The sequence below is a fragment of the Rhinatrema bivittatum genome, chromosome 6, assembly GCF_901001135.1.
Source record: "Rhinatrema bivittatum chromosome 6, aRhiBiv1.1, whole genome shotgun sequence".
Taxonomy (NCBI): domain Eukaryota; kingdom Metazoa; phylum Chordata; class Amphibia; order Gymnophiona; family Rhinatrematidae; genus Rhinatrema; species Rhinatrema bivittatum.
Window position 1 is genome coordinate 104,000,315 of NC_042620.1, and position 23,293 is coordinate 104,023,607.

At 45.1% G+C, this 23,293-nt stretch overlaps 1 protein-coding gene across 1 annotated transcript in view; it reads right to left on the bottom strand.

Moving 5' to 3' along the window:
* Nucleotides 1-23,293, bottom strand: part of STK39 (serine/threonine kinase 39) — a 484,232-nt gene that overhangs the window by 410,418 nt on the left and 50,521 nt on the right. The window contains exon 3 of the mRNA XM_029605673.1: nt 2,264-2,372. Within this exon, the coding sequence (XP_029461533.1) occupies nt 2,264-2,372 (109 nt within the window). The remainder of the gene's footprint in view (nt 1-2,263; nt 2,373-23,293) is intronic.

Below are 23,293 nucleotides of genomic sequence, written 5' to 3' on the forward strand. Positions count from 1 at the left end.
AGGACAAAGAAGTTAGCAAGTGCTTAACATACATACCATCAAGTTGAGAGAAGGAAAGAGGTAAAGTTCAAATGACAGCAACATCAGATCAGATCCCAAAGAGATTGAAGGGTTGACTGACAACTAGAAAGGTAGGAGAACCACACTTCCTCATTCTCCATCATGACCCCGATTATCAGGCACACTCAGTCCTTGAGTGCTCTCTGCAAGAAAGTCAGAATAGACCTGCATCCCGTCTGAGAAGAAAAATAACGTGTCCGGAGTGAATCTGAGCTTGTATTGGTGAATGGAACAAAGACTTTCTACTTCTTTGTTATCCTCTGATGTGAACAAGTCTATTGACGGACGACCCCAGAGATTGAACAATTTGTCTGCCACTGTTTGAATTAGAGACCACACTTAGGAAATTAACACTGAGGTGATCTGCCAATGTGTTGAGAGAACCAGGAAGGTAGGTTTCTTGTAGAAAGGGAGTAGGTTTGCTGCCACAAAGCCTAATTTCTTAGGGATTCCCTAGTGTCCACAACCTTGTACTCCCTTGTTTGTTCATAGAACATTACTACTTTGTTGTCTGTTTAGATTAGAATTCTGTCCCTGAAGGATGGTGGACAAAATTTAAAAAAAAAAAAAAAAAAAAAAGCCCAGCAAAAAAAACCCTTCAATCCATGTCCAAACGTTCATAGTTCCAGGAGGCTGATCTGAAATAGATCAGACTGTGGTGTGTTGTTTTTTTTAAACCAAACAAGTATACACACCATCCCCTAGTGGATGCAGCCATTGCCAGCATTTGATTAAGTAGAAGCTGAAGTGAAGGTCCCATCTCCAAGACATTTGGGTTAGCAACCACTGGAAAGACCCCTTCATATCTGTGGTGACTCATCGGAAACAAGGGCTGAAGCAAATGATCCCAATGAGCACAAACCCCCAAATGAAGAATCCACATGTTGGTGGGTCACAGAAACTACATGCTCCGCTGCTGACATGTGTCCCAAACAAAACACCACTCTCAGATCAGGACTTGATCCTGCTTTAGTACACTATGGATCAAGTTTCAAAAGGTAGAATGCTTGTGCCAATGAGAGGAAAACTCTCTCCTCCCAGGAGCCTATCAATGCCCCTATGAACTTGATCCTTTGGGTACGAACAAGGTCTAATTGGCAACGCTGATAATGAACCCCAGTGACTGAAGGAACTGGATTGTCTTCTGCAAGGAGTCTTAACACCATTGCTTGGGAAGGCCCGATCACTAACCAGTCATCCAGGTAAGGAAAGATAAATCCCCTGGCAATGGTGTGCAACTGCTATCACTAGACATTGTGAAGACCCTCAGTGCCAATGAAAACCAAAAAAGTATTTTGTATTAGTAGTGCAAGAAATCCACTTCTCCTTGCTTGAGGAGATAGGACAGAGATATAGACAGAAATGGAAGTAGAAAATTTAGTCAATCACCCTTAGGGCCTCTTTAATTGCTCCCCCACCTCCAAATATATCACGAACACAAATGGAGCTGGGGACCACTGCTCCAATCGTGCCGGGGAAACAGAGCACCATTTGATCAGATGCTGAATGTGTCAACAGCACAAACTGTATTGGCAGACTCAAGGCAGAATGTGTTGAAGGGGACAAGGAGCCTGAAGGCCAGTGAGTCAATGGCATTGGGGCCCTTCCTCAGCTGCAGTGATCCTCACTGTGCCACCAACTGAGACATGGCGATTCTTTTTATGCATCGATGAGCCCCCACAGTGCCTGGGAAGGGCTAACAGACCCTTGTTCTGTGCTTTGCTCAACTCTGGTGAAGCAGCAGATCCAGAAACTAGTGCTACAGAACATGGAACCTTGCTTAAGGAGCACCTGTTCAATATGTCAAGTAGAAAGTCTCGATGAGGCCCCTCTCTGAGAAGAGAAGACTCCCAACTATTCACTGGCTTGCAAAGTTCTATTTTTCAGGCCCTGCTCCTCTGACATCCAGTCACAGTCTTTTTTGGGTCTATTTTTTTTCTGGTTGCACTGAAGAGTGAAAAAGTGAGAACATGTCCATGTAGAAGCTTGGACCCAATAAAAAAGAGGGGGGCTCATGAAGCAGCATGTGAGAACACCTGCACATGCTCAGTAGAATTAAAGCTCTGAGCTAGGAGAGATGGGTCTCTAGCACCACTGGATGATATTATCCATATGCCATGACTAATTCAGCCTGCTTGTCAATGGAGAATGTTTTGTACCAATTGGAGGGGGGGGGGGGGGAGAACAAGAAAACACCACTTACCTCCACTTAATAGTTTCATAACCAGCCACAGCTCATCCTTAACCACAAAAGAAGTATAGTAGGTCACTATATTGGGGTGACTGCATTGGCTCATGGCTTGAATTTCTTTCTAAAAGCAAGGCAGAATACAGTGCATCAAAACAAGTCAGGCAGAACTTATTTCCTATTATAAGTTATTGTACTTTATTTAAAGCAGTAATACTAGCAAAAAAAAAGTTTATATTTAATTACCAAGTGAACTAGAAGTCCCCATTTTCAGTTTTGATTTTATTTGCTTGTTGGAGATAGGAAGAGACCTTTTCATGAAGTTCTGTGTACCACTGATTGCTAAATCAAGAGATTTTCGTAGGATGAGTGAAAGTTTTACAATGACAAGTTTAAACTATTTTTCTATCCTTTATGCCTATCTGGCTTCGCTTTCCCCATATTTCATCTAGTTTATGACCCATTCATTTTTTCTCTCATGTCTTATTTTCCATACTTTATGTTTTCCATTCATGATCTAAAATCTTCTTGGTTTTTTATTTTTTCCCTCATTCTTTTCTCTCTTCTTACCTGGTTCCTGCAGCCCTTCCTTCTACCTTCCCCTCCTTCTTCCTCTTTATTAACTCTCAGCATTCCAGGGTTGGAGGCCCTCTAATACAATCAAACCAAACTATTCTTAACTTCCCAGTCTCACCTATTGGCTGGAAAACCATACTGCTTTTCTTCCCACCAATGGATGGTAGGCAAAGATTTTTAAAAAGCTGTCTTTTCACTATGTGGTATATTTCCTGAATATTTAAAGTTTCCAAAATCTCTGGCTTCTTGCTATGTTCATTAAGGATATAGGATGCTGCTGTGCTGACATTTATCAGATCAGTCATCTATTTCTATGTTCATAATATGGGCCCGATTCACTAAGGTTTTTATTTCATTCTTTCTATGGGAAAAGACTGAAGTCAGGCCCTATTATCTGAGTGTTCATATAATCTGAGTAAAGTGAAGGAGGGATTTTTTTTATTTTATTTTAAATAGTGTGCATGATTCATGAAAGAAATACTCTATAAAAAAATGAATCAAAAATAAAATTAAGGAAAAGGAAACAAAAAAAAAAAATGGAAGAAATGGGGCCCAATACACAAGCAAATTGACAGTCTAAAATCTAGTTAGGATAGCTGTTTTGAAAGATCTGAATATGGCTACTGGATTGTAATACTAAAAGTATATATACATACAGAAATGTTTCTTCTCGGTAATTGTCTTTGGTCCTACATTTAAAGAATCAGTCTCTACTGGTTTTCAAGATATTCCACTCTGGTTCTCTAAATCCAACATTAAGCCAAGAGCTAATTTGGGTTGGTTTCCAGAATGTTTGGCAAATACAGACCTGTTCATTTAAAAGACAAACTGGGGCTAGCCATGTGGTATAGGGGACCCATATTGGTCAAAAATGCTTGGGCATGGGAACACTACAGAGGTGGTGCACTTAGACCTGAAAGATAGCGTGGGAAGGAAAAACAGAAGTTAAAATAGCAGAAGCTATCAAATGAAAAATAGATACCAAGAATATATAGTACCTCTCTAGCTAGAGAAGCACAGGTTATCTATTACCTCTCCATATTGGACAGTTAGGAAAGGGTAATCAAGAAGCAGAAAAGGGAACAATGGTAGAAAAATATCTTTACCAAACAGCCAGTGCAAGCAGCAGTAGATCACTAAGGTAAAAATGTTGATGAAACACCCACTAAGGGGCAGATGCAATACAGTGCACTCAGCAGAGCGCACGTTATAACCCGCAGTTGGACTGGATTGTATAGGCGCTAATTAATCCCCTTATGTAATAAGCACCTCTACAACCCACGTCCAACGCGGAGTTAATCTAATTGCGATAATCACATGCAGGCGTTAATTGTTGAGCACTCCTTAAACCAGTACAGAAAAGCTGAAAAAAAAACTGCTTTTCTGTACTGCCTCCTACTTAATATCACTGCGATATTAAGTAGGAGGAAAAAGTTAATTAATTTAACAAAAAAGAAAAAAGTGCAGGGAGTGCAGTGTTTAAGAAAACAGACTGCGATAAACTCGGCATCTGTTTTCCTAACTGGCGGAGGGCAGACTCACTCGGGCTCTCCTTAGCAAGGAGGCGCTAGGGGCGTGTAAACAACCCTAGCACCTCCTTGCTAACGTGACCCCTAATTTAAATATTGCATGGCACCCCCACGGGGAGGGGGGGGCACGTTAAGGAAGCAGGCACTGACTGTTCAGCGCCCGCTTACTCTGCCAAAATATTGCATCGGCCCCTAGGTTTCTACCATACCAATTACTCAGTAACGCATTTTTAGTCCATCAATTCAGCTCCTACTTTTACAATGCAAAAGCCTTAATAGTTTTATCCCCGACAGATTGTTGCAATCCCCTGTTGGTCTTACTTTGAAGATTATGTGTCTTGCCAGTAAAGCAACAGAGCTGCTGGCTAGTTACCGGTCCTCAGTTCACAGATAACACCCCCAAGTTCCACTGTCTTCCCATCTGCTATAGACAGAGCCCCTAGTTTCCTGCCAGCAGATTTTTCAAGATTCTGCAGCAACAGTTAAAGTCTGTAATAACTGCTGCAAAGTCTTTTTCAAAACTATGTAGTAAATTTGTATAATTTGATTGTTTTGGCAATTCTGGATGTTATACAAAAAAAGTTTATCACCTAGAGCTTTTACAGTAGACAACTTAGAAATGCCTTAAAAAAATAAAAATAAAAAAAAGATTCACACCTCTATGCAAAGAGAAATATTTGAACATTTTTTTTGTAAATATTTAAACTATATACAAATAAATGTGCCAGATATAAACAGTTTATCAAGTTAAGACATACATTATAAACTGGGAAATCTCATTTTTAACCAGAATATTGCAACCATTATTTTATATTTCCTTGAGAAAGTCCTTGTCATTCCCCCCCTCCGAGCATATGGAGCTTATGTATGCTGAAAATGCCCTCTAATATCAGTAGTTTGTCATGCTGTTAATTACACAAAAAGAAATGTGCACATATTGCACACATGGTAACAAGATACAAAAAGGGATTGAATTAGCACAAGCTGAAACCTGTGAGCGGTAGTGTTATCATCAAGTCTACTATGAATTAGAATTAATGCCCCCTCTGCCGATTGTGAGACACCAGCTGCTACAGACTTCCAAAACACATCTAGGTGTTTATAAATTATGTAGAATTGGCCAGTCACATATGCAGGTACAAGATCCTTTGTATAAAGATGAAGTTCTTCTAAAAGGACAACACTCTATCCAGTAATATCAGTCATCTTTGGCTTGATAAGGATTTAAGTGAGGAATCAAGCATTAGGTATGTACATTTGTTTGAAACAAAATGGGCATTCCCCAAAACAAATTAAGAGTCCCATGAATTAAACAGAGCCTATTAATTAGTTTTTTTTTGGGGGGGGGGTTCCCCCCCATTCATTTCTGTGGCCATTAAAATCCATAGAGAATAACAGGTGTAACACAATCAATTAGGAACTGTTACTGTATAGCTATTAACATCTAGCCCAGTTAGTCATGTATGCCTCATCAGGCCATAGTCTCATTGACAAAATGTCCTGCCATGTATTGCAGTGATTAATAAACCATTCCTGAAATTAATAGGGGGTGGGAAGCTCAAAGAGACCTCATATTGAATGCCCAATCGCTAGGCTAATAAAAGCTTATGGTAGCGCAAGCTTTTTTTTGTTTATAATCATAGGTCTTAATGAGCTGTATTATGAAGGGTGCTATATGATGTATAGCTGTCCCGATGCACTTGGAGTCTTAAATTGTACTGAAAAGTTAGAAAAGATAGAGTGGTATACTCTCATTTAGATTCTCCTCAGTGATTGCCCATATTGTTTCTCTCTTCCCCCCCCCCCTTTCACCGATCTCCCTCCTTTCAAAGATGGTGGACAGTGATGGCATTACCCATATAAGGATAGTTTGGGGCACACTCTTGTTCGAACATTTTCAAAATGGCCTCCCACTACGTCATTTCCCTTTTATGGGTAGTTTAAATTCTAAAATGGCGCTCGTAGGAGGACTGTTTTATGGGTAATCCCCAGCCGGCATTTTTCAAAATGGCCACTAACGACATCATTTCCCTTTTATGGACAGCCCTAGTCTTAAAATGGCTCCGACTGTGACGTAAGTGCCCATATTTGGACACACCCACAGGTTTGGCGCCTTTTTTGCACTCTTAAAGGTCAGCGTTTCTGAGTCTCTCGCTGCCGATAGTTTATTCACGGCCCAGCGATTGACTACGCTCCAGCATCGTGACAAGGTAGTATATATGGGCATAAGGTACCTATTTTAAAACCAAAGTTTGGTGTCCTTTATTATGCATTGCTTCATTTGCAGAGTCACACAGACGCCTTTGGGCGCAGCGATTTAAGTCAGCACGTTGTACACAGTAAGTGTTCCTCCAATTTACACTGCCATCTCTCTCTTGCGGTGGGACCAAGTATGCACTTGTTCTCTTGTACTTGTTTTATCCGCAGTAATGTCAAGCATCTCCGGACAGTGATAGACAGCAGGTAGCAGCGGTACCCGACCCCCTGAGGAAGGAGGTTTCCTCCGAAACACGTCGTGTCGGAACAAAGTCGGACTTCACCACTTTACCATCCTTATCACCAGCACTCTGATCTTGATGCCGGACATTTAAGTTGCAAGTTAAGTACAACTTTTCAGTACAATTTAAGACTCCAAGTGCATCGGGACAGCTATACATCATATAGCGCCCTTCATAATACAGCTCATTAAGGCCTATGATTATAAACAAAGAAAAGCTTGCGCTACCATAAGCTTTTATTAGCCTAGCGATTGGGCATTCAATATATGAGGTCTCTTTGAGCTTCCCACCCCCTATTAATTTCAGGAATGGTTTATTAATTGTTGATATCGTTTATTTCCTGGTACTTGTGGATTCATCAATTTATGTATTGCAGTGAAGCATTTTTCTAAGCCTATCTATCACTGTTCCATGGATCTAGGGACACTGATCTTGAAGATTGAGCATGTTAAATATGCTGTGCAAAGCATGCATTCCTTCTGTAGTCACTGTCATGTCTGTCTGCTGCTTGATGCTCAGCTTCTATACCCTTGGTACCACCATAGGGACTTATTAGCACATGTCTACCTGCCATGCCCCTAATTCCAATTTAGGGGACTTACTGGTAAATGCTTACTTGCCATACCCCTAGCAACAGCATAGGGGACTTGCTGGCACATGTTTGCCATACCCTATATACCACCACATAAGTCTTAGTGCTACTGCTCCACCTACCTGATATGAATGCGGATAGGAGTTTTGGTGCCTCAGTGTTTGCCTTTTCTTTGTTGTACTGGGGCATTTGCTTTTCCCCCGGGGGAAGGGTGAGAAAAAAAAAATGTAGGGGAAAAAAAAAAAAAAAAAGTTCCTCTCCCCCCCCCCCCCCCCCCCACCTATAGCAAATGTTGCTTACCTGTAACAGGTGTTCACAGGACAGCAGGATGTTAGTCCTCACACATGGGTGACACAGGATGGAGCCCAATCACAGAACACTTTTGTCAAAGTTTCCAGAACTTTGACTGGCCCCTACTGGGCATGCCCAGCATGGCACTAACCCTGCAGCAAGCAGGGGTCCCCCTTCAGTCTTATTTAAAAGCTACAGGCAGTGCCGAAAAATAAAATGTTACGAACCCAACACCGTGGGGTGGCAGGCAGGTGAGAACACCTGATACAGGTACGGAACATTTGCTTTCTCACAGGACAAGCAGTATGGTAGTCCTCACATATGGGCGAGTACTGAGATGAGGATGCACCAAAATGTACCCAAAGGCACGTAACAGGCCCAACAACTGGGGTGGAATTTGGTAGAGGGCATCCTGAACCCCACCGGGCAGGCGGAAGGGTGTTCGTAACCTGTTTACAATGTGATGTGCCAAGGACAGACTGGCCGAAGATGGAATCTTGCTTTCCGGCTTTGTCCAAGCAATAGTGGGCTGCGAAAGTGTGGAGAGAACTCCAGGTGACAGCCCTGCAAATGTCAGGAAGCGGCACAGAGCATAGGTGTGCTACTGAAGTTGCCATGGCCCTCACAGAGTGTGCTTTAACACGGTCTTGGAGTGGAATGCCCGCTTGCTGATAGCAAAAGGATATGCAGTCCGCCAACCAGGAAGAGAGAGTCTGCTTACCCACAGGCTGCCCTAATTTGTTAGGGTGGAAAGAGACGAACAATTAACTGCTTGCCTGTAGGCAGCTGTATGGTCTAGATAGAATGCTAGAGCCCGTTTACAGTCAAGGGTATGCAGAGCCTGCTCTTCTGGATTGGAATGGGGCCTGGGAAAAAAAAGGTAGGTAGTATGATGGATTGATTGAGGTGAAAATCCGAAACTACCTTAGGTAAGAATTTAGGGTGAGTGCGGAGTACTGCCCGGTCCTGTAGATGTTTAGTGTAAGGCGGATAGGTAACTAGGGCCTGTAACTCACTAACTCTGTGCGAGTTGAAGTGATTGCCAAAAGGAAAATCACTTTCTATGTGAGATATCGAAGATTGAGATAAAGTGAAATACATAACAGTATTCCATATATAAAGATCACATTCATATTCACGATCATAATGTTTACTGGTGCTAATGGTTTTATGGTGGTGTGATTGTGTGAGTGGATGTTATGATTAGATAGTTTTTAACTGTTTAGATAGGATGTTCTGCTGCTGGAGATATTAATAAAGTTTATACATTTTGTGTATTTAAAAATGGATGTAAAATTTGCTTTCTGTACATGAATAGTATTCTCTTTATGTATAAGTAGTATGGAGACGAACAGAGAATTTTATTATATCCCTGGGTGTTTCACAGAAAAACTGGCATCTTCCATGCTATTCTGCCTTCCTGCTATACACTTCTATATTACATCTTAGGGGTCTTTGTGCCACTCAAACTTGTTTCCATGCCCAGACCTTAAATCTCAGAGTTCTATTTGCCACTGTGCCTTGCTGTTTTACCCCAGACCTTACACCTTGAGTTGTAATTGTCATTTTGGGGGGAGGGGGGCCCACTTTGCACCTCTCATGTTGCTTTGCTGTCTTGAAGCCACTCTTTGTGCTGTTTAGCCCCTTTATATGAAAATTGTTCTTACCTGCTGATTTTCATTCCTGTAATACCACAGATCAGTTCAGAAAAGTGGGTTGTGTATCCCTACCAGCAGGGGGAAGTCAGAGAACAATTAGAACTTTGGGCACTGCTACATAACGAGAGTGCCACCTGCAGTCACTCAGTATTGACCTGTACCCAAGCCCATGCTAACAGAACTAAATAATGAAGGGTAGCACCCAACCAAACTTCCGGACTATCACTTTGCCACTGGCAAAAACCAAACAGAACAACTGCTAAAAACTGCTCCATGAATCATGTCTGCAAAAAAGGAGCTTCAACAATAAAAAAAAAAAAACAAACAAAAAAAAAAACAAAACTTAAGCAGGTTCTGACCAAGACAGTCTTTCGGTATCTGAAGAAAGGGGTGGGCCTCTGGACTGATCTGTGGTATTACAGGAACAAAAATTAGCAGGTAAGAACCAAAATTTTCATTTCCTGAACATACCCAGATCAGTCCAGAAAAGTGGAATGTACCCAAGCCACCCTACACTGGGCGGGAACCCGAAAGACCCGCACGAAGCACACTGTCCCCGAAGGACGGTTCATCAGAAGCCTTAACATCCAATCGGTAATGTTTCATAAAAGTGTGAATAGACGACCACACCACCGCCCTACAGATCTCCTGAGGCGACAGTAACTGACATTCTGCCCAGGAGGTAGCCTGAGCCCTAGTGGAATGAGCTCTGAGACCCAAAGGCACCTGTCGCCCTTGGGCTATGTATCCCACGCAAAATCGCTTCCTTAATCCACCGAGATATGGTCGCCTTTGACGCTTTGTCCCCCTTCTTTGGGCCACCAAAGAGAACTAACAAATGATCGGAACGTCTGAAGCCATTGGTAACCTCCAGATAATGCAATAAGGCACGCCGCACATCCAAAAGATGAAGGTCTCTGTTCTGAGAAGACTCCCAGGACCAGTTAGGGAACCCCGGAAGCTCCATAGTTTGACGTGAAAGGCTGAAACAACCTTAGGGACAAAGTACGGAACCAATAGGGACTGTATAACATAGTCTGGTAAAACAAATAAGCATGGGTGTAGCTTGCTTATTGCGGCGGTTACTACCCCTACTACCCCTAACTAATCAAGCTAGATATTTCAATGGTGGGGGTGGAAGGGAAATAGAACCAAGAGCTAAGAGAAACAGATAAGTATGAGAGAAAAGATGTGTGAAGCTTGCTGGGCAGACTGGATGGGCCGTTTGGTCTTCTTCTGCCGACATTTCTATGTTTCTATATGTAAAGATACCAGATTGTTGTAAATCCGAAGAAAAGGATCCCAACAAGACAGTACCTGCAACTCAGATCTGACGGGCCGAGCAAATGGCCACCAAAAACACCGTTTTCAAAGTCAGATCTTTCAGGGAAACTCCACGAAGAGGCTCGAAAGGAGCACCACAGAACTCACAGGACTAAATTCAAACTCCAATCCAGACACACCGAACGAATGGGAGGGTGCAAATGTTTGACCCCCTTAAGAAACCGAGCAATATCCGGATGCGCTGCCAGCGAACAGCCATCAAAGTTTCCCTGCAAGGCACCTAGAGCTGCAACTTGTAGACGAAGAGAATTGAACGCCAAGCCCTTAGGGAGGCCCTGTTGCAGAAAATCCAGCACCCGAGAAACATGTGCCGCTAAAGGGTCGCAGGAATGCTGATGACACCATGTCTCAAAAAGCTTCCAAACTCTCACATAGGCCATAGAGGTGGCTGGACGTCTCGCCTGTAGGAGGGTGGAAGTGACTTGTTCTGAATAACCCCTCAAGTGTAAACGTCGCCTCTCAAAAGCCAAGCCGCGAGAGAGAAGCAATCCTCCCGATTCGAAAATATGGGCTCCTGAGGGAGCAGATGCATTAGATGAGCCAGCTGAAGTGGACCCTCTAGGGCCAAGCGTACCAGATCCACGAACCACAGACAACGTGGCCACTCAGATGCCACCAGAATCACCTTCCCAGATGGAGTTCTATGCGACAGAGAAGCCGCCCAATGAGGGGCCACGGCAGGAAGGCATAAAGCAGAATCCCCATGGGCCATGGACACTCCAGAGTATCGAGACCCACTGAGCCCCTCTCCCGCTGGCAGCTGAAGAATCGGTCTGTCTTCACATTCGCCTGAGTTGCCATCAGATCTAGTTGTGGCACGCCCCATCTGGCGTAAGTTAGGTTGCAAGCTTTGGAGGACAGTTTCCACTCTCCTGGATCAAGTTGTTGTCTGCTGAGGAAGTCCACCTGAACGTTCTCCACTTCGGTGACATGAAAAGCGGCAGTTCCTTTAAGATGACACTCGCCCAGGCAAACAGGATTCGTGCCTGGAGAGCCACCATGGGACTTTTTGTTCCTCCTCGAAGGTTGATGTAAGCCACCGTTGTCGCATTGTCGGAGAACACTCAAAACTTGCCCTGAACCCAGGGATGGAATGCTTGTAGGGCAAGTCAAATAGCTCTCGTCTTGAGACAAATGATGGACCAAGACCCTTCCGTTGGCAACCATAGCCCTTGGGCTGATTTGTCTGCATACACTGCGCCCCAACCAGTAAGGCTGGCATCAGTGGATATTATTAGCCAATCCGGAGGATCCAAATCCACCCCTCCCCCCTGGCTCCAGATTGTCACGTGATAGCCACCACGACAGACTGGCTCTGGAAGAAGAGGCATTGGCACGTTCCGACACCGGACTCCATCATGACAAAAGCGCACGCTGTAACGGTCGTGAGCGAACACCCATGGCACTAAGTCCAAGGAAGAAGCCATGGATCCCAGAACCTGTAGATGATGCCAGACAGTGGGATTCTTCCTCCGAAGAAGGGCTTGGACCTGGCTTTGCAAGTTTGTTACCCAGTCCATCGTCAGAAACACCTTGCCGCGCAAATTATCGAACTGCGCTCCCAAGTAAACCAGATCTTGGGTGGGTTCCAAATGAATCTTCTGAACATTGACAACCCACCCAAGTGCCTGCAAGGAAAGCATCAGCATTCAAGCAGACCTCACGCAGTCCTCTCGAGACTTCGCGCGAATCAACCAAGAAAGGCAGCTACCACCACCATCACCTTGGTGAAAGTTCAAGGAGCTGTGGCTAGGCCAAATGGAAGGGCCCGAAACTGGTAGTGCTGTCCCAAGACCTTGAAGTGCAGAATCCTCTGCTGGCTCAACTGGATTGGTATGTGTAGATACGCCTCCGTGAGGTCCAGGGATGCCAGAAAATCTCCTTTTCAGACCGCAGCCATTACCGTCCTCAGGGTCTCCATTCAAAAACGAGGGATTCGAAGACAACGGTTTACCTTCTGCAGATCGAGGATGGGCCGAAAGGTGCCCTCCTTTTTGGGAACCACAAAGTAAACAGAATACCGGCCCCCACCCTGTTGAGCCTCCGGAACGGGGACAATAGCCTTGAGCTCAAGAAGGCACTGCAGGGTGGCCCACACCGCATCTTGCTTGCTGTGGGATGCTACGCGGGCCTCCACAAATACCTCCCGAACTGGTCGGGAGAACTCTAGAGCGTAGCCATCTCTGATCACTGCCAGAACCCAATGATCCAAAGTGATTCTTGCCCATTCCGTGTAAAAGCTGGATAATCTGCCTCCGACAGCTTAGACGACGGAATGGGTGCTCGTGGCTTCATTGAGAGAATTTACTGTTCCTGGCGCTGAGGTTCCCAGAGTCTCTGCCGGAGCGGCGGCCACCACGAAAGGACTGCTGGCATCCCGGAAGTAGAAGGTGTGGATTACCTGGGGATTCTATACTGGCAAGAGTCCTGAAAACAAAGCAGAGATGGAAAAAACCTTCTTGGAAGACCTCCTATCTTCCGACAACCTATTGCCCTTGGACTCTCCGAACCAGCTTATCAAGGTCATCTCCAAACAGGTGCTTGCCTTTAAAGGGAAGGTTACAAAGCTGAGACTTTGAGGACAAATCCGATGCCCAATTAGGCAGCCAAAGAAGGCGATGCACTGCCACCACCGATACCATACTCCGAGCTGATGTTCGTACAAGGTCATACAGCATATCCGCCACCTACGCAATGCCCGCTTCTAAATGAGCGGCCTGAAGCACTCCATCACTGCCGGAAGCGGAGGCGGCGGTGGAATCCTGAACCCAAGACTGACACGCCCTCTGCATAAGGCTAACGCAAACTGCCACCTGAAGACTGCTACCTCAAACTCGCTTTATCTGGATTTCAAGTTTGCGGTCTTGCATGTCTTTTAGTGCCGCGGCCCCAGCTACTGGGATAGTGGTCTTTTTAGTGACCGCAGAAACTGCCGCATCTACCTTTGGGATCTCCAGAAGATCCAAAAAATCTAAGGACATGGGGTAAAGCTTTGCCATAGCCCTGCCCACCTTCAGTCCCGCATCCAGCATCTCCCATTCCCTGCAGACCTTTTTAGGTAATGAAAAAGAAGTTGTCAGACCTCGGATACCATCGAGGACAGGATTAACTCCCTCATTGTCGGACTCCACCTGAGAACTTTAAGTCCCAGGACATCCAAGACCTGTGGAATGAGAGGACGGAGCTCTTCCCGCTAGAAAAGGTGGACCACGCTGGGATCATCCCCGTCCGCTGAAGGGAGGTCGTCCCCATTAAGATCATCCAGACCCACGTCCCCCGGATCCGGAGTCAGATCCGGGTCTACTCCCAGAACAGTCCCAGGGCCTGCCACAGTGTCTATATCCGATCCAGAGTCCTGCAGTCCTTGGGGAAAATCCCCCGACTGGTGAGAGGGATCCCCCGGACACTGCAGTGGCTCCGAGCCGCAAGCCTTCTTTGGCAGGGGCCCTGAGAGAGTTCCCATAGAACCAATCCTCTGGCACCGCCTGCCTCCTAGCCAGGAAGGCTTGGTGCATAAGTAAAATGAATTTCGGGGAAAACTCCTCCGGTTCCCGTGTTTCCACAGGAGAATTGCGTGGGATGGCCCTGTCGGCAACATTATCCCCCCACAGGGGCCAAAACAGGAGGGGAATCCTCCTCAAGCGACCCGCGAAGCAACACCCTCCCACCCCCCCCCCGGGGGGAGGGGGGTTCGGTCGGCCTCAATGAGCCCTCCATGCTGGAGGAACAAGCGATGCAAAAAGCAGCAGAGTCCAGAGCCTGCCCGCGCACATCACAAGCACGGCAGGCCAGGGATTTTGTTCAAGGGCCCATTAATTCGGTCGCGCAGCGGGGGGGGGGAAGTGACGTCACTCCCTGAACTGGCTGCATAAGAGGAGAGTTCCCGAGCCCGATCTAAAAAATATAGCATATTCAGTGCAGGATCGCATAGAAAAATCGGCTACATATGCAGTTTAGAGGGCAGAGTGACTAAGGATGGCGCAGAGAAGGAAGGCGAATGATTTGAAATGCTTCTCATACGACCCGCTGAAATCGCGGCCTGCCAGCTCTGCCTCGGAGGAAGAGGAAGCTCAAGAAAATGGCGGCGAAGAGCCGCGGGAGTCAGCAGGAACGGAGCTCAAGCAGGCGGAACAGCTTCCCCCCTCGAGGGGTGACTTTCAAGTGTGGGTCGGGGATATGAAGGAAGCAATGTCCTCACTGCGGGGAGAAATTAAGGACATTATCAGAGAGCTACGCCAGGACCACGAGGTACTCTGAGGCCGGGTGGGGGAGGCAGAGCAGCGGATTGGAGGATTGTCAGGAAGCCTTACAGAAAGAAGTCCAAATTTTACAGGCTTCTAACAATGAGCTGAGATCCTGGGTGGATGACCTAGAGAACAGGTCCCGCCGTGGCAATTTAAGATTTCGGGGGGTCCCAGAGGAACCGGCCTACGCCGATTGCGCAGCAGTCATAAAAGATATCTGAACTGATTTTATACGATAATGATCCCCCAGAAGGGAGCAAAGGGATCATTTTTGATAGAGCACACAGAGCATTAGCGAAACAGAGAGGGAATATCCCCCGTGATATTGTGTGCTTCCATTCATACCAGACAAAGGAAAAAGTGCTATCCTGTGCCAGACAGAGAAAAGAAATTCAATGGCAAGGCTACCCTGTGGAAGTGTTCCAGGACCTGTCTGCTCACACTATCAGGAAACACAGGGAATTTAAGGAGATCGTAACCACGCTGCGCAATAGGGAGGTCAAATATAAATGGCTATTCCCCTTCGGCTTAGCCTTCACTGTAAGAGGCACGGCAGTGCATGTACAGACGGTGGAGGAAGCTAAGAAAGTGCTGACAAATGCGGGATGGCCTGTCACGGTGAATGCGAGGGAATTTTCCCCTGAGGAGAGAGACAAGAGGGACACACTCAACCGGTGGCAAAGGGTCCAATCTGGTGGCAAGAGGCTGCGTCGCAATTCGGGAGGGGGGGGGGGGAGGGGGGATCAGCGTCTTCCTCAGATCCGCCACGCTGATATAATACTCTCAGCTTCTGGTTATGTTGGTCCCACATATTCCTTAAATTGCTTACTGGAAGATTCTGATTTCCAAGTTATATGGCTCTGCGGCTGATGCCTAGGAGGGCAGAGTTTTCTCTTAATTTTTTGACTAAGAGCTAAGCCCTGGATGGGCAACACATTTCTGGACAAGCAGATGGTGACTTTGTTCTTTTTATTATCTCTGTACTTTTCTAAATCCTGCATTGGTGTTACTGTTTTACAGTTTGAAATGGTTGTTAAGAGATCGGGCGGGGGTCCCTGGAAGGGCCTCTGAGCAGTCATTCCCACTTTAAACGGAAGGGGGGGGAGGGGGGGGTCTGGGGGATGGGGGTATAAGGGCCCTTTACTAGGTCATAGGGGAGTGAGGAGTTGGACAGTGAGTGGCAGGGGGGGTTGGGATAATACAGTTCGATTTGCCTGGATCAGACAGAGAGCAGCTATAGGATACAATGGCTAATAATATTAGAGTGCTATCTTGGAATGTTAAGGGGTTGCAAACGTATCATAAGTGTAAACGCCTGTTGCAAGATGCAATCCGGGATAAAACATTTTATTGTGCCAGGAGACACATCTCAGAAAACATCATGAGAAACTTATGCTCTCAAAATTTTCCAGTTCAGTATTATGCTGCAGCTACAGTTCGAGGGAAGTATAAAGGGGTTGGCATCCTTTTTTCTAAAAACCTGACAGTTGATGTGCAAACTGATCAGGGATCAGGAAGGCAGGTATCTGCTCCTGAAATTCAAGATAGGACACCAGATGTACACATTGGTAAATATATATGCACCAAATACGGGTCAAGGTTCATTCTTCAATCAGATAGCGGCCGTTTTGCGGCAATGGGCTGATGGTTTGGTATTGATTGGAGGAGATTTTAATATGCCTTGCTACCCCTATTTGGACACCAGCACGGGGAGTTTGGCATATTCAAAAACACATAGACATTGTTTGAAGGCCCTCATGAAAGAATGGGAATTGGTGGATATCTGGCGCCATTTACATACCACTGAGAGAGATTATACTTTTTTTTCTGCCACACACAATTCCTATTCGAGAATTAATATGTTTCTTATTGACAGAGGTTTAGTTAATTATGTAAAAGAGACCAGCACTGAGGTCCGCACGTGGTCGGATCATGCAGCGATCGGGCTTACTCTGCGGGGGTTAGGGGATGTGGGTGGAGATAAGTTCTGGAAGCTTAATGAAAGTCTTCTAGATGATGAACGGGATGTACTCCGCCTCCGCTCAGATATGGTACAATATTTAGCGGATAACGAAAATGGAGAGGTTTCTCCTCTGGGGGTATGGGAATGTTTCAAGGCAGTAGCCCGGGGCAAGCTGATAGCACAAGCCACTCATGTTAAGAGAGAGGGAAAGCAGGAGGTATGCTATTCTTCGCAAATTGGGGAAGTTAGAATTGCAAAATAAGAGGCACCCAGAGCAGGCTATAAGTCAGCAACTGAAGACGCTGAGGCAGGAACTAGAGCACCTGGATATGTGCTTAATTGCCCATCATTTGGACAGGGTGAAGCAAGACCATTATGAGGGGGGGAGCAAAGCGGGTAGATTATTAGCGAGGAGATTAAAGGCCAGAATGGGTATGAATCAGATTCTTAAGATTGTTGATGAGTCAGGAAGGCAGCTGACTGAAAATATGGCCATCAGAAAGCGATTCACTGAATTTTACCAACAACTGTACTCCAAGAGACAAGACATTATGCAGAAGGATATCCAGGCGTACCTCTCGGATATTAATCTCCCCATGTTGGACGAGGCACGCAGGGATATGATAAATAAGGACATCACTGAATTTGAGGTGGGCAAAGCTATTCAGGACCTAAAAGTGGGGAAGTCCCCGGGAGTGGATGGGTTCTCGGCAGGGTTCTATAGAAAGTTGAAAGATGTGATTATAGCGCCACTGACAAAGGCGTTTAATTCTTTGCTTCAGGGAGGTAAAATATCAGTGCACTCCAATAAAGCAGGCATAACTATATTGGCAAAACCAGGTAAAGATCCTGCGCAGTGTGGGTCGTATAGGCCAATATCCCTGATCAATCTGGATCTAAAAATTCTGGCTAAGATCCTGGCTAACAGGCTGGGGGCCGTGGCTCCCTCTCATACATCCGGATCAGACCGTATTTGTTCCCGGGAGGCTAGCGGCGGATAATGTGAGACGAGTGCTGGATTTCATCTGGTGGGGTCAGGAACAACAACTTTCAATGGTGCTGCTTACTGTCGACGCCGAAAAGGCATTAGACATGGTCCATTGGGACTACTTGGTGGCGGTGCTGGATAAAGTAGGGTTGGGAGGCAATTTTTCTACCTGGATCAAGGCTCTATATAGCAATCCCAACGCTTGTATTAAGGTTAATGGGGGGTATTCTCCAACGTTTCAAATCGAGCGAGGAACTCGACAGAGGTGCCCCTCTCTCGCCATTATTATTTGCACTATATCTGGAACCATTGGCAGAATCTATTAGGGTTCAAACCAAGATACATGGGCTACATGTAAGAGACCAAGAGTATAAGCTTTCTATGTTTGCTGACGATGTTCTCTTTACCCTGTCACAACCAGAGTAGTCCCTAGAAGGGGTTTTGGCCGAAAAGCAGTGTTTTAGTGCTGTATCTGGATACCGTCTGAATGCTGAGAAGTCCGAATTGTTAAATGCATCTGTTCCGGCGGCCCAATTTGAGAGTTTACATCAGTTATTCCCATTTAAAGTGGTACACCATTGTCTGAAATATTTAGGGGTCAAAATTAGTCCGAATCTCAGTGCTCTATATCAGTTAAATTATGGGGGGCTTATGGCCAAAAATAATACAGGATTTACAGGTGTGGGAGAGGTTAGGGCTGTCATGGTTGGGTCGTATAGCGACAGTGAAAATGAACATTCTAGCGCATTTTAATTACCTCTTTCAAACATTACCTATAGCTATCCCGACGGAGTCACTCCATATCTGGCAAAGGAAGTTAATGAGATTCATCTGGAGGCATAGACCACCCAGGGTACGGAGGGCAGTCCTTTTCTTGCCCCGACAAAGGGGGGGGGTCTTGGAGTGCCATGTTTACTATGGTACTATGTGGCTGCACAAATGAGGGCGGCTATACATTGGCACACTTCCGGGGAGGGGAAGCGATGGGTGAGGCTGGAGAGAGACCTGGTTGGGGGGGGGGGGGGGGGGGGGGGGGGGGGGAGGACCAGGCGCATATTATGTGGCTTCGGAAAAAAAAAGACAGACCAACACTTAAGTGGGCGATACCTACGGTGCAGCATACCTTAACGTTGTGGGATGCCTGGAAGACTAGGTTGGTGGGAAACAGTCACTACTTTTATAGCTTGCCCATCTTTTTTCACAAAGGATTTCCCCCTGGCCAGTCGGTGGGGGTGGCTAAGAGGTGGATGGGGGGGGGGGGGGTGTACGACTTTGGGACAGGTATTCAATGGAGGTGTATATAGAGACTTTTCTGATTTAAGGTCCCAGTATGGTGTTGCAGCTGCGGACGAATATTTTTCTATTCAAATTAAACATTACTTGGGGCAGTCACATGTGAAACGAGATTTGTTACAGGGCAAAACTCTTCTGGAGGGCTTTTGTGAAAAGGCTGCCAGCATCGGCAGGGTCATATCTAAAATTTGTTACTAAATGGGGATCTGTCGGAATTGCCTGTTAATCTTAAAAATTGGGAAAAGGGTATATCTGAACTAAGAGGCAAATCATGTTGGAAGGAGGGGTTCCTGCAGATTAAACAGAGTTCTATCTCGGCCAATATAGTGGAAAAGGGTTATAAACTACTATATCGATGGCACATTACTCCCTGTAAATTGCATAAATTTTCAGCTAAATGGGATACTAGATGTTGGAGGCAATGTGGTCATAATGGCACCTATTTAAATATGTGGTGGTCCTGTCCTGTAATTTTTTGGTGTGATATTGCCGATTTGATCTATACCATCACCAAAACCAAACTGCCGCTGACACCAGCATTGTTTCTCTTAAACTTACAAATTACAAATGAGACTTATGAACACTTTTACCTAATTACACAAATTTTAATAGCGGCTAGATCGGCGATAGCAGGTTCATGGAAACAGAAAGAGGCCCCAACCAGACAGCAAGTTGTTAATAAGATGACACAGATTCAACATCTGTAACATTTAACAGCGATTAAACAGAAGAAACTTTCACGTTTCCAGGCACGGTGGCAGCCGTTCGTGGAATGGAATCGAGCTTCTGTCCAGTCAACTGGATCTCCTGAGCCCACACACTGAGCCTAGGGCATGGGTTGAGCTGCTTTGTCGGATATACGGGAAGAAGAGGATTGTAAGACTTCTGGTTTAGATATCTGGTGAACTCACACCCTTTTTTTTTCCTGAGGGGTAAAAGGTCCTACAGTATTTTGCTGATCAGAGAGGGTTAGGGGGGAGGGAGGGTGGGGAAATGGGGGAATAGAGGAAAATATACCTATTCTTTATGTCTGCCTAAGATTGGTTCTCCTGGATGTGTATGAAACTAAGAAAACTTATTTTAGTTTACCAATGTTATAAGGTAAAGGAGACAGAAGTTAGTGATTGCATGTAATATTGTTGCATTATGTTGTACTGCTTCTGCTACCTTCAAACTTTAAATAAAAAAAAAAAAAAAAAAAATTTTGGCCGCGCAGCCATGCGGTCTGTTTGAGGGGAGAAAAAACAGATGCCGGCAAAAAGCGCACGCTCTGGAGCGGGAGGCGAAAGAAAAACAAAAAAAAAAACTGTCCCCAGCACAGTAGTGCTGAAAATGCAGCGAAAAAGTGGCTAAATGCTTAGAAAAAACAACACGGGCTAAAAGCTCAACTCACCCTCTGCCTCTATAAATCATCCGGAGCCCCGGGATTAGAGGGAAGACGCTGCACTGTTTTTGGTTTTTAAACTGCTGCTCCACAGCCTCTGCCCTGACACTTTACCTCAGAAAAGATGTTTGCTGGCTCAGCTTCCTTTTTTTTTTTTTTTTTTTTTTTAAACTTCATTAAGTAGCAAAAAAGGGAGAAGGAAAAGGAGCAGCTATAGCAGCTTTGGAATGAAGAAACCAGGAGCCCCTGGCCTTTCACTTCCAAGAACCTGCGGGCGAAACACAGACAGGGGTGTCCAAACCCTCGGATGCCCGGCTACCAGTGAGGGATGGCCCACAAAGGTGCCTAACACCTCAGGACGCACAGCTGAGATAAAAGTAAAAAGAAAAATACTAAGTAACTAAAAATCAAATAAAAGTAGTCAGACTGCAGGTGTGCATCTGTACCACCCGCTGGAGTCAGAGAAATACTGGGTGACTGTAGGTGGCACTCTTGTTATGTAGCAGTGTCCACAGTTCAAATTGTTCTCTGACTCTACCTCCTGGTAGGGATACACAACCCACTTTTCTGGACTGATCTGCGTATGTTCAGGAACAGTACTTTATTTTTTTCTGCTTCATTCCTCCTTCATGGAGCCTTAGGATGCTGTTGCCACCTTTGGTGCTAGTTTGCCACCGGAGATGCCATCAGGAGTTCATCTTACTGTTGCTCATGTCCTCTATTGGAACCTTAGGGTGTTGTTCCTTCACTTACTTTCTATTTGTTATACTGGGGTGTTTTGTTCCCAGAACAAAAATTTGAATACAAGCCAAAAAAAATAAAAAATAAAAATACAGCTTTCACTACCACAGCACAGCACCTATTCTATTAGGTCTTCCTTTTCTCCAACCCCTCCACAATCTCTACCTAGTTCTCCCTCCCTGTTTGATGGTTGATTATACTGGGGTGGTTTGTCAAAAGATAAAATAAAAAGACCCACCTCATTCAAAAGGAAGAAATATAGGCCCAGATGAAAGATGCTCATGAGAAAACATTTGCTAAATGGCTTAAGAGGTTAAAGTCACACATGAAGATAGAGAGAAGGTTGAAAACTACTGTATTGCATTTATGACTTTTAGAGTAGCTGCTTTGAAAAGTATATTAAACGATGGAATTGCGCTTTAATTCTAAAAAGTGTTTGGACTGTTTAATATTCTCTGCTCTCTACCTTCATGTGTGGCTAAGATTTGGAGAGCAGTTATCTCCTTTTCCTATATTAAGAGGTTAGAGTGCCATAATAAGAGAGAACTTGTGCAAAAATCAGAATAAATAACAGCCAGACTTCATTTACAGGATATGCATAACTGTTTCTAACTAGAGCAACCCTCACCACTTTCCAAGAAAAACTGGACCATGATAAATCATTTAGATGTCCTGTCTGTGATAACCAGGCTCCTTAAGAAAGCCCAAGTCACAAGAAAATCAATATTCTACCCAGCAGCTAGATCAGGTTCCAGAAGGCACTGTAATCCAAGCTTATTTCCAGAAAGTGATGCTTGTCACAGTTCATTCTCTTGTACCTATTCTGACAAACTGGCAAGACTGCTTGAACAGAATGACTGGTATGTCCCATGCCATTCTGCCATATTCACCACACTGGGGTCCTTGTGCCACTCAGCCTTGCCCCAGTTCTTACACACCGAAATGTTCTTGACAGTCTGGGGTGGGGGCTGCTGTGCACCTCAATTTTTTGAAAAGTCACTCTCTCTGCTGCTTGGTCCCTTGGGATTTTTCCTGCCACTTTTCTGCTTTGTTCCCCCTTCATGGTGCTTTAGCACACCAATGAAACTGTTGGTACCACGAACTCTTCATGGCATAATGAGGCAATCTCACTATTACTGGTGCCCTTTCCACATTAGCTTTCTTCTTTGATCCTCTGGTGTCGACTTTGATAACTCCTGCCAATGCAGATACCTCTTTGTGGAAGCTTTAGCTATTTATGCCACTTTGCCAGTCTAGGTACCTTGGGAATCCTTCCCCTTCTGATAATTAATTCCCACACATTTCCTGAGAATTGATCAGAAAAACCACAATTCTGGAGTCCAAAATAGGCTACAATGCTTCCCCAACTGACTTTAATGGGAAACAAATGAAAGAAAAACTTTTCTTTTTGAAGGTAATGACAGGAATTTGGGTCCTGACTAAATGAGAGCTGGGACTGGAATCAGGCAGGCTCCCTGCAGCTTTGTCCAAAATAATTGAATTAAGAGGTGTTAAAAGCTTTCAGGAACTTTGATCTGTAGCAGACTAAAATATGAAGCAACAACCTGTTTATTCTACAATGACACAATCGCAGGAGGCTAGGGGCAATATATAAAGATCACAATTTAAAATCAGATTTTTTTTTTTTTTTTTTTTTATTTTTTTTTAAATGCTTTGCATGGTCTTGCTTCCAATTGAAGAAATATGTTCCTGGTCATTGCTGGCACTGAGGAAGATGACGTCGATGCCTTCGAATGTACAGAGGATGGTGAAGGAAGGTCATCGATGACTCAATGTCGCTGAGACTTCGATGGCGACGGAGTCGCTGAGGACTTGTGACTGTGTTGCTTTAGCTGGAGTAGATGGAGATACTCGCTTAAAGAGAAGCTCCATCTTTTCCAAGCGAGCCCTGCGGCCTTTTGGCATCATTTGGGCACAGTTAGT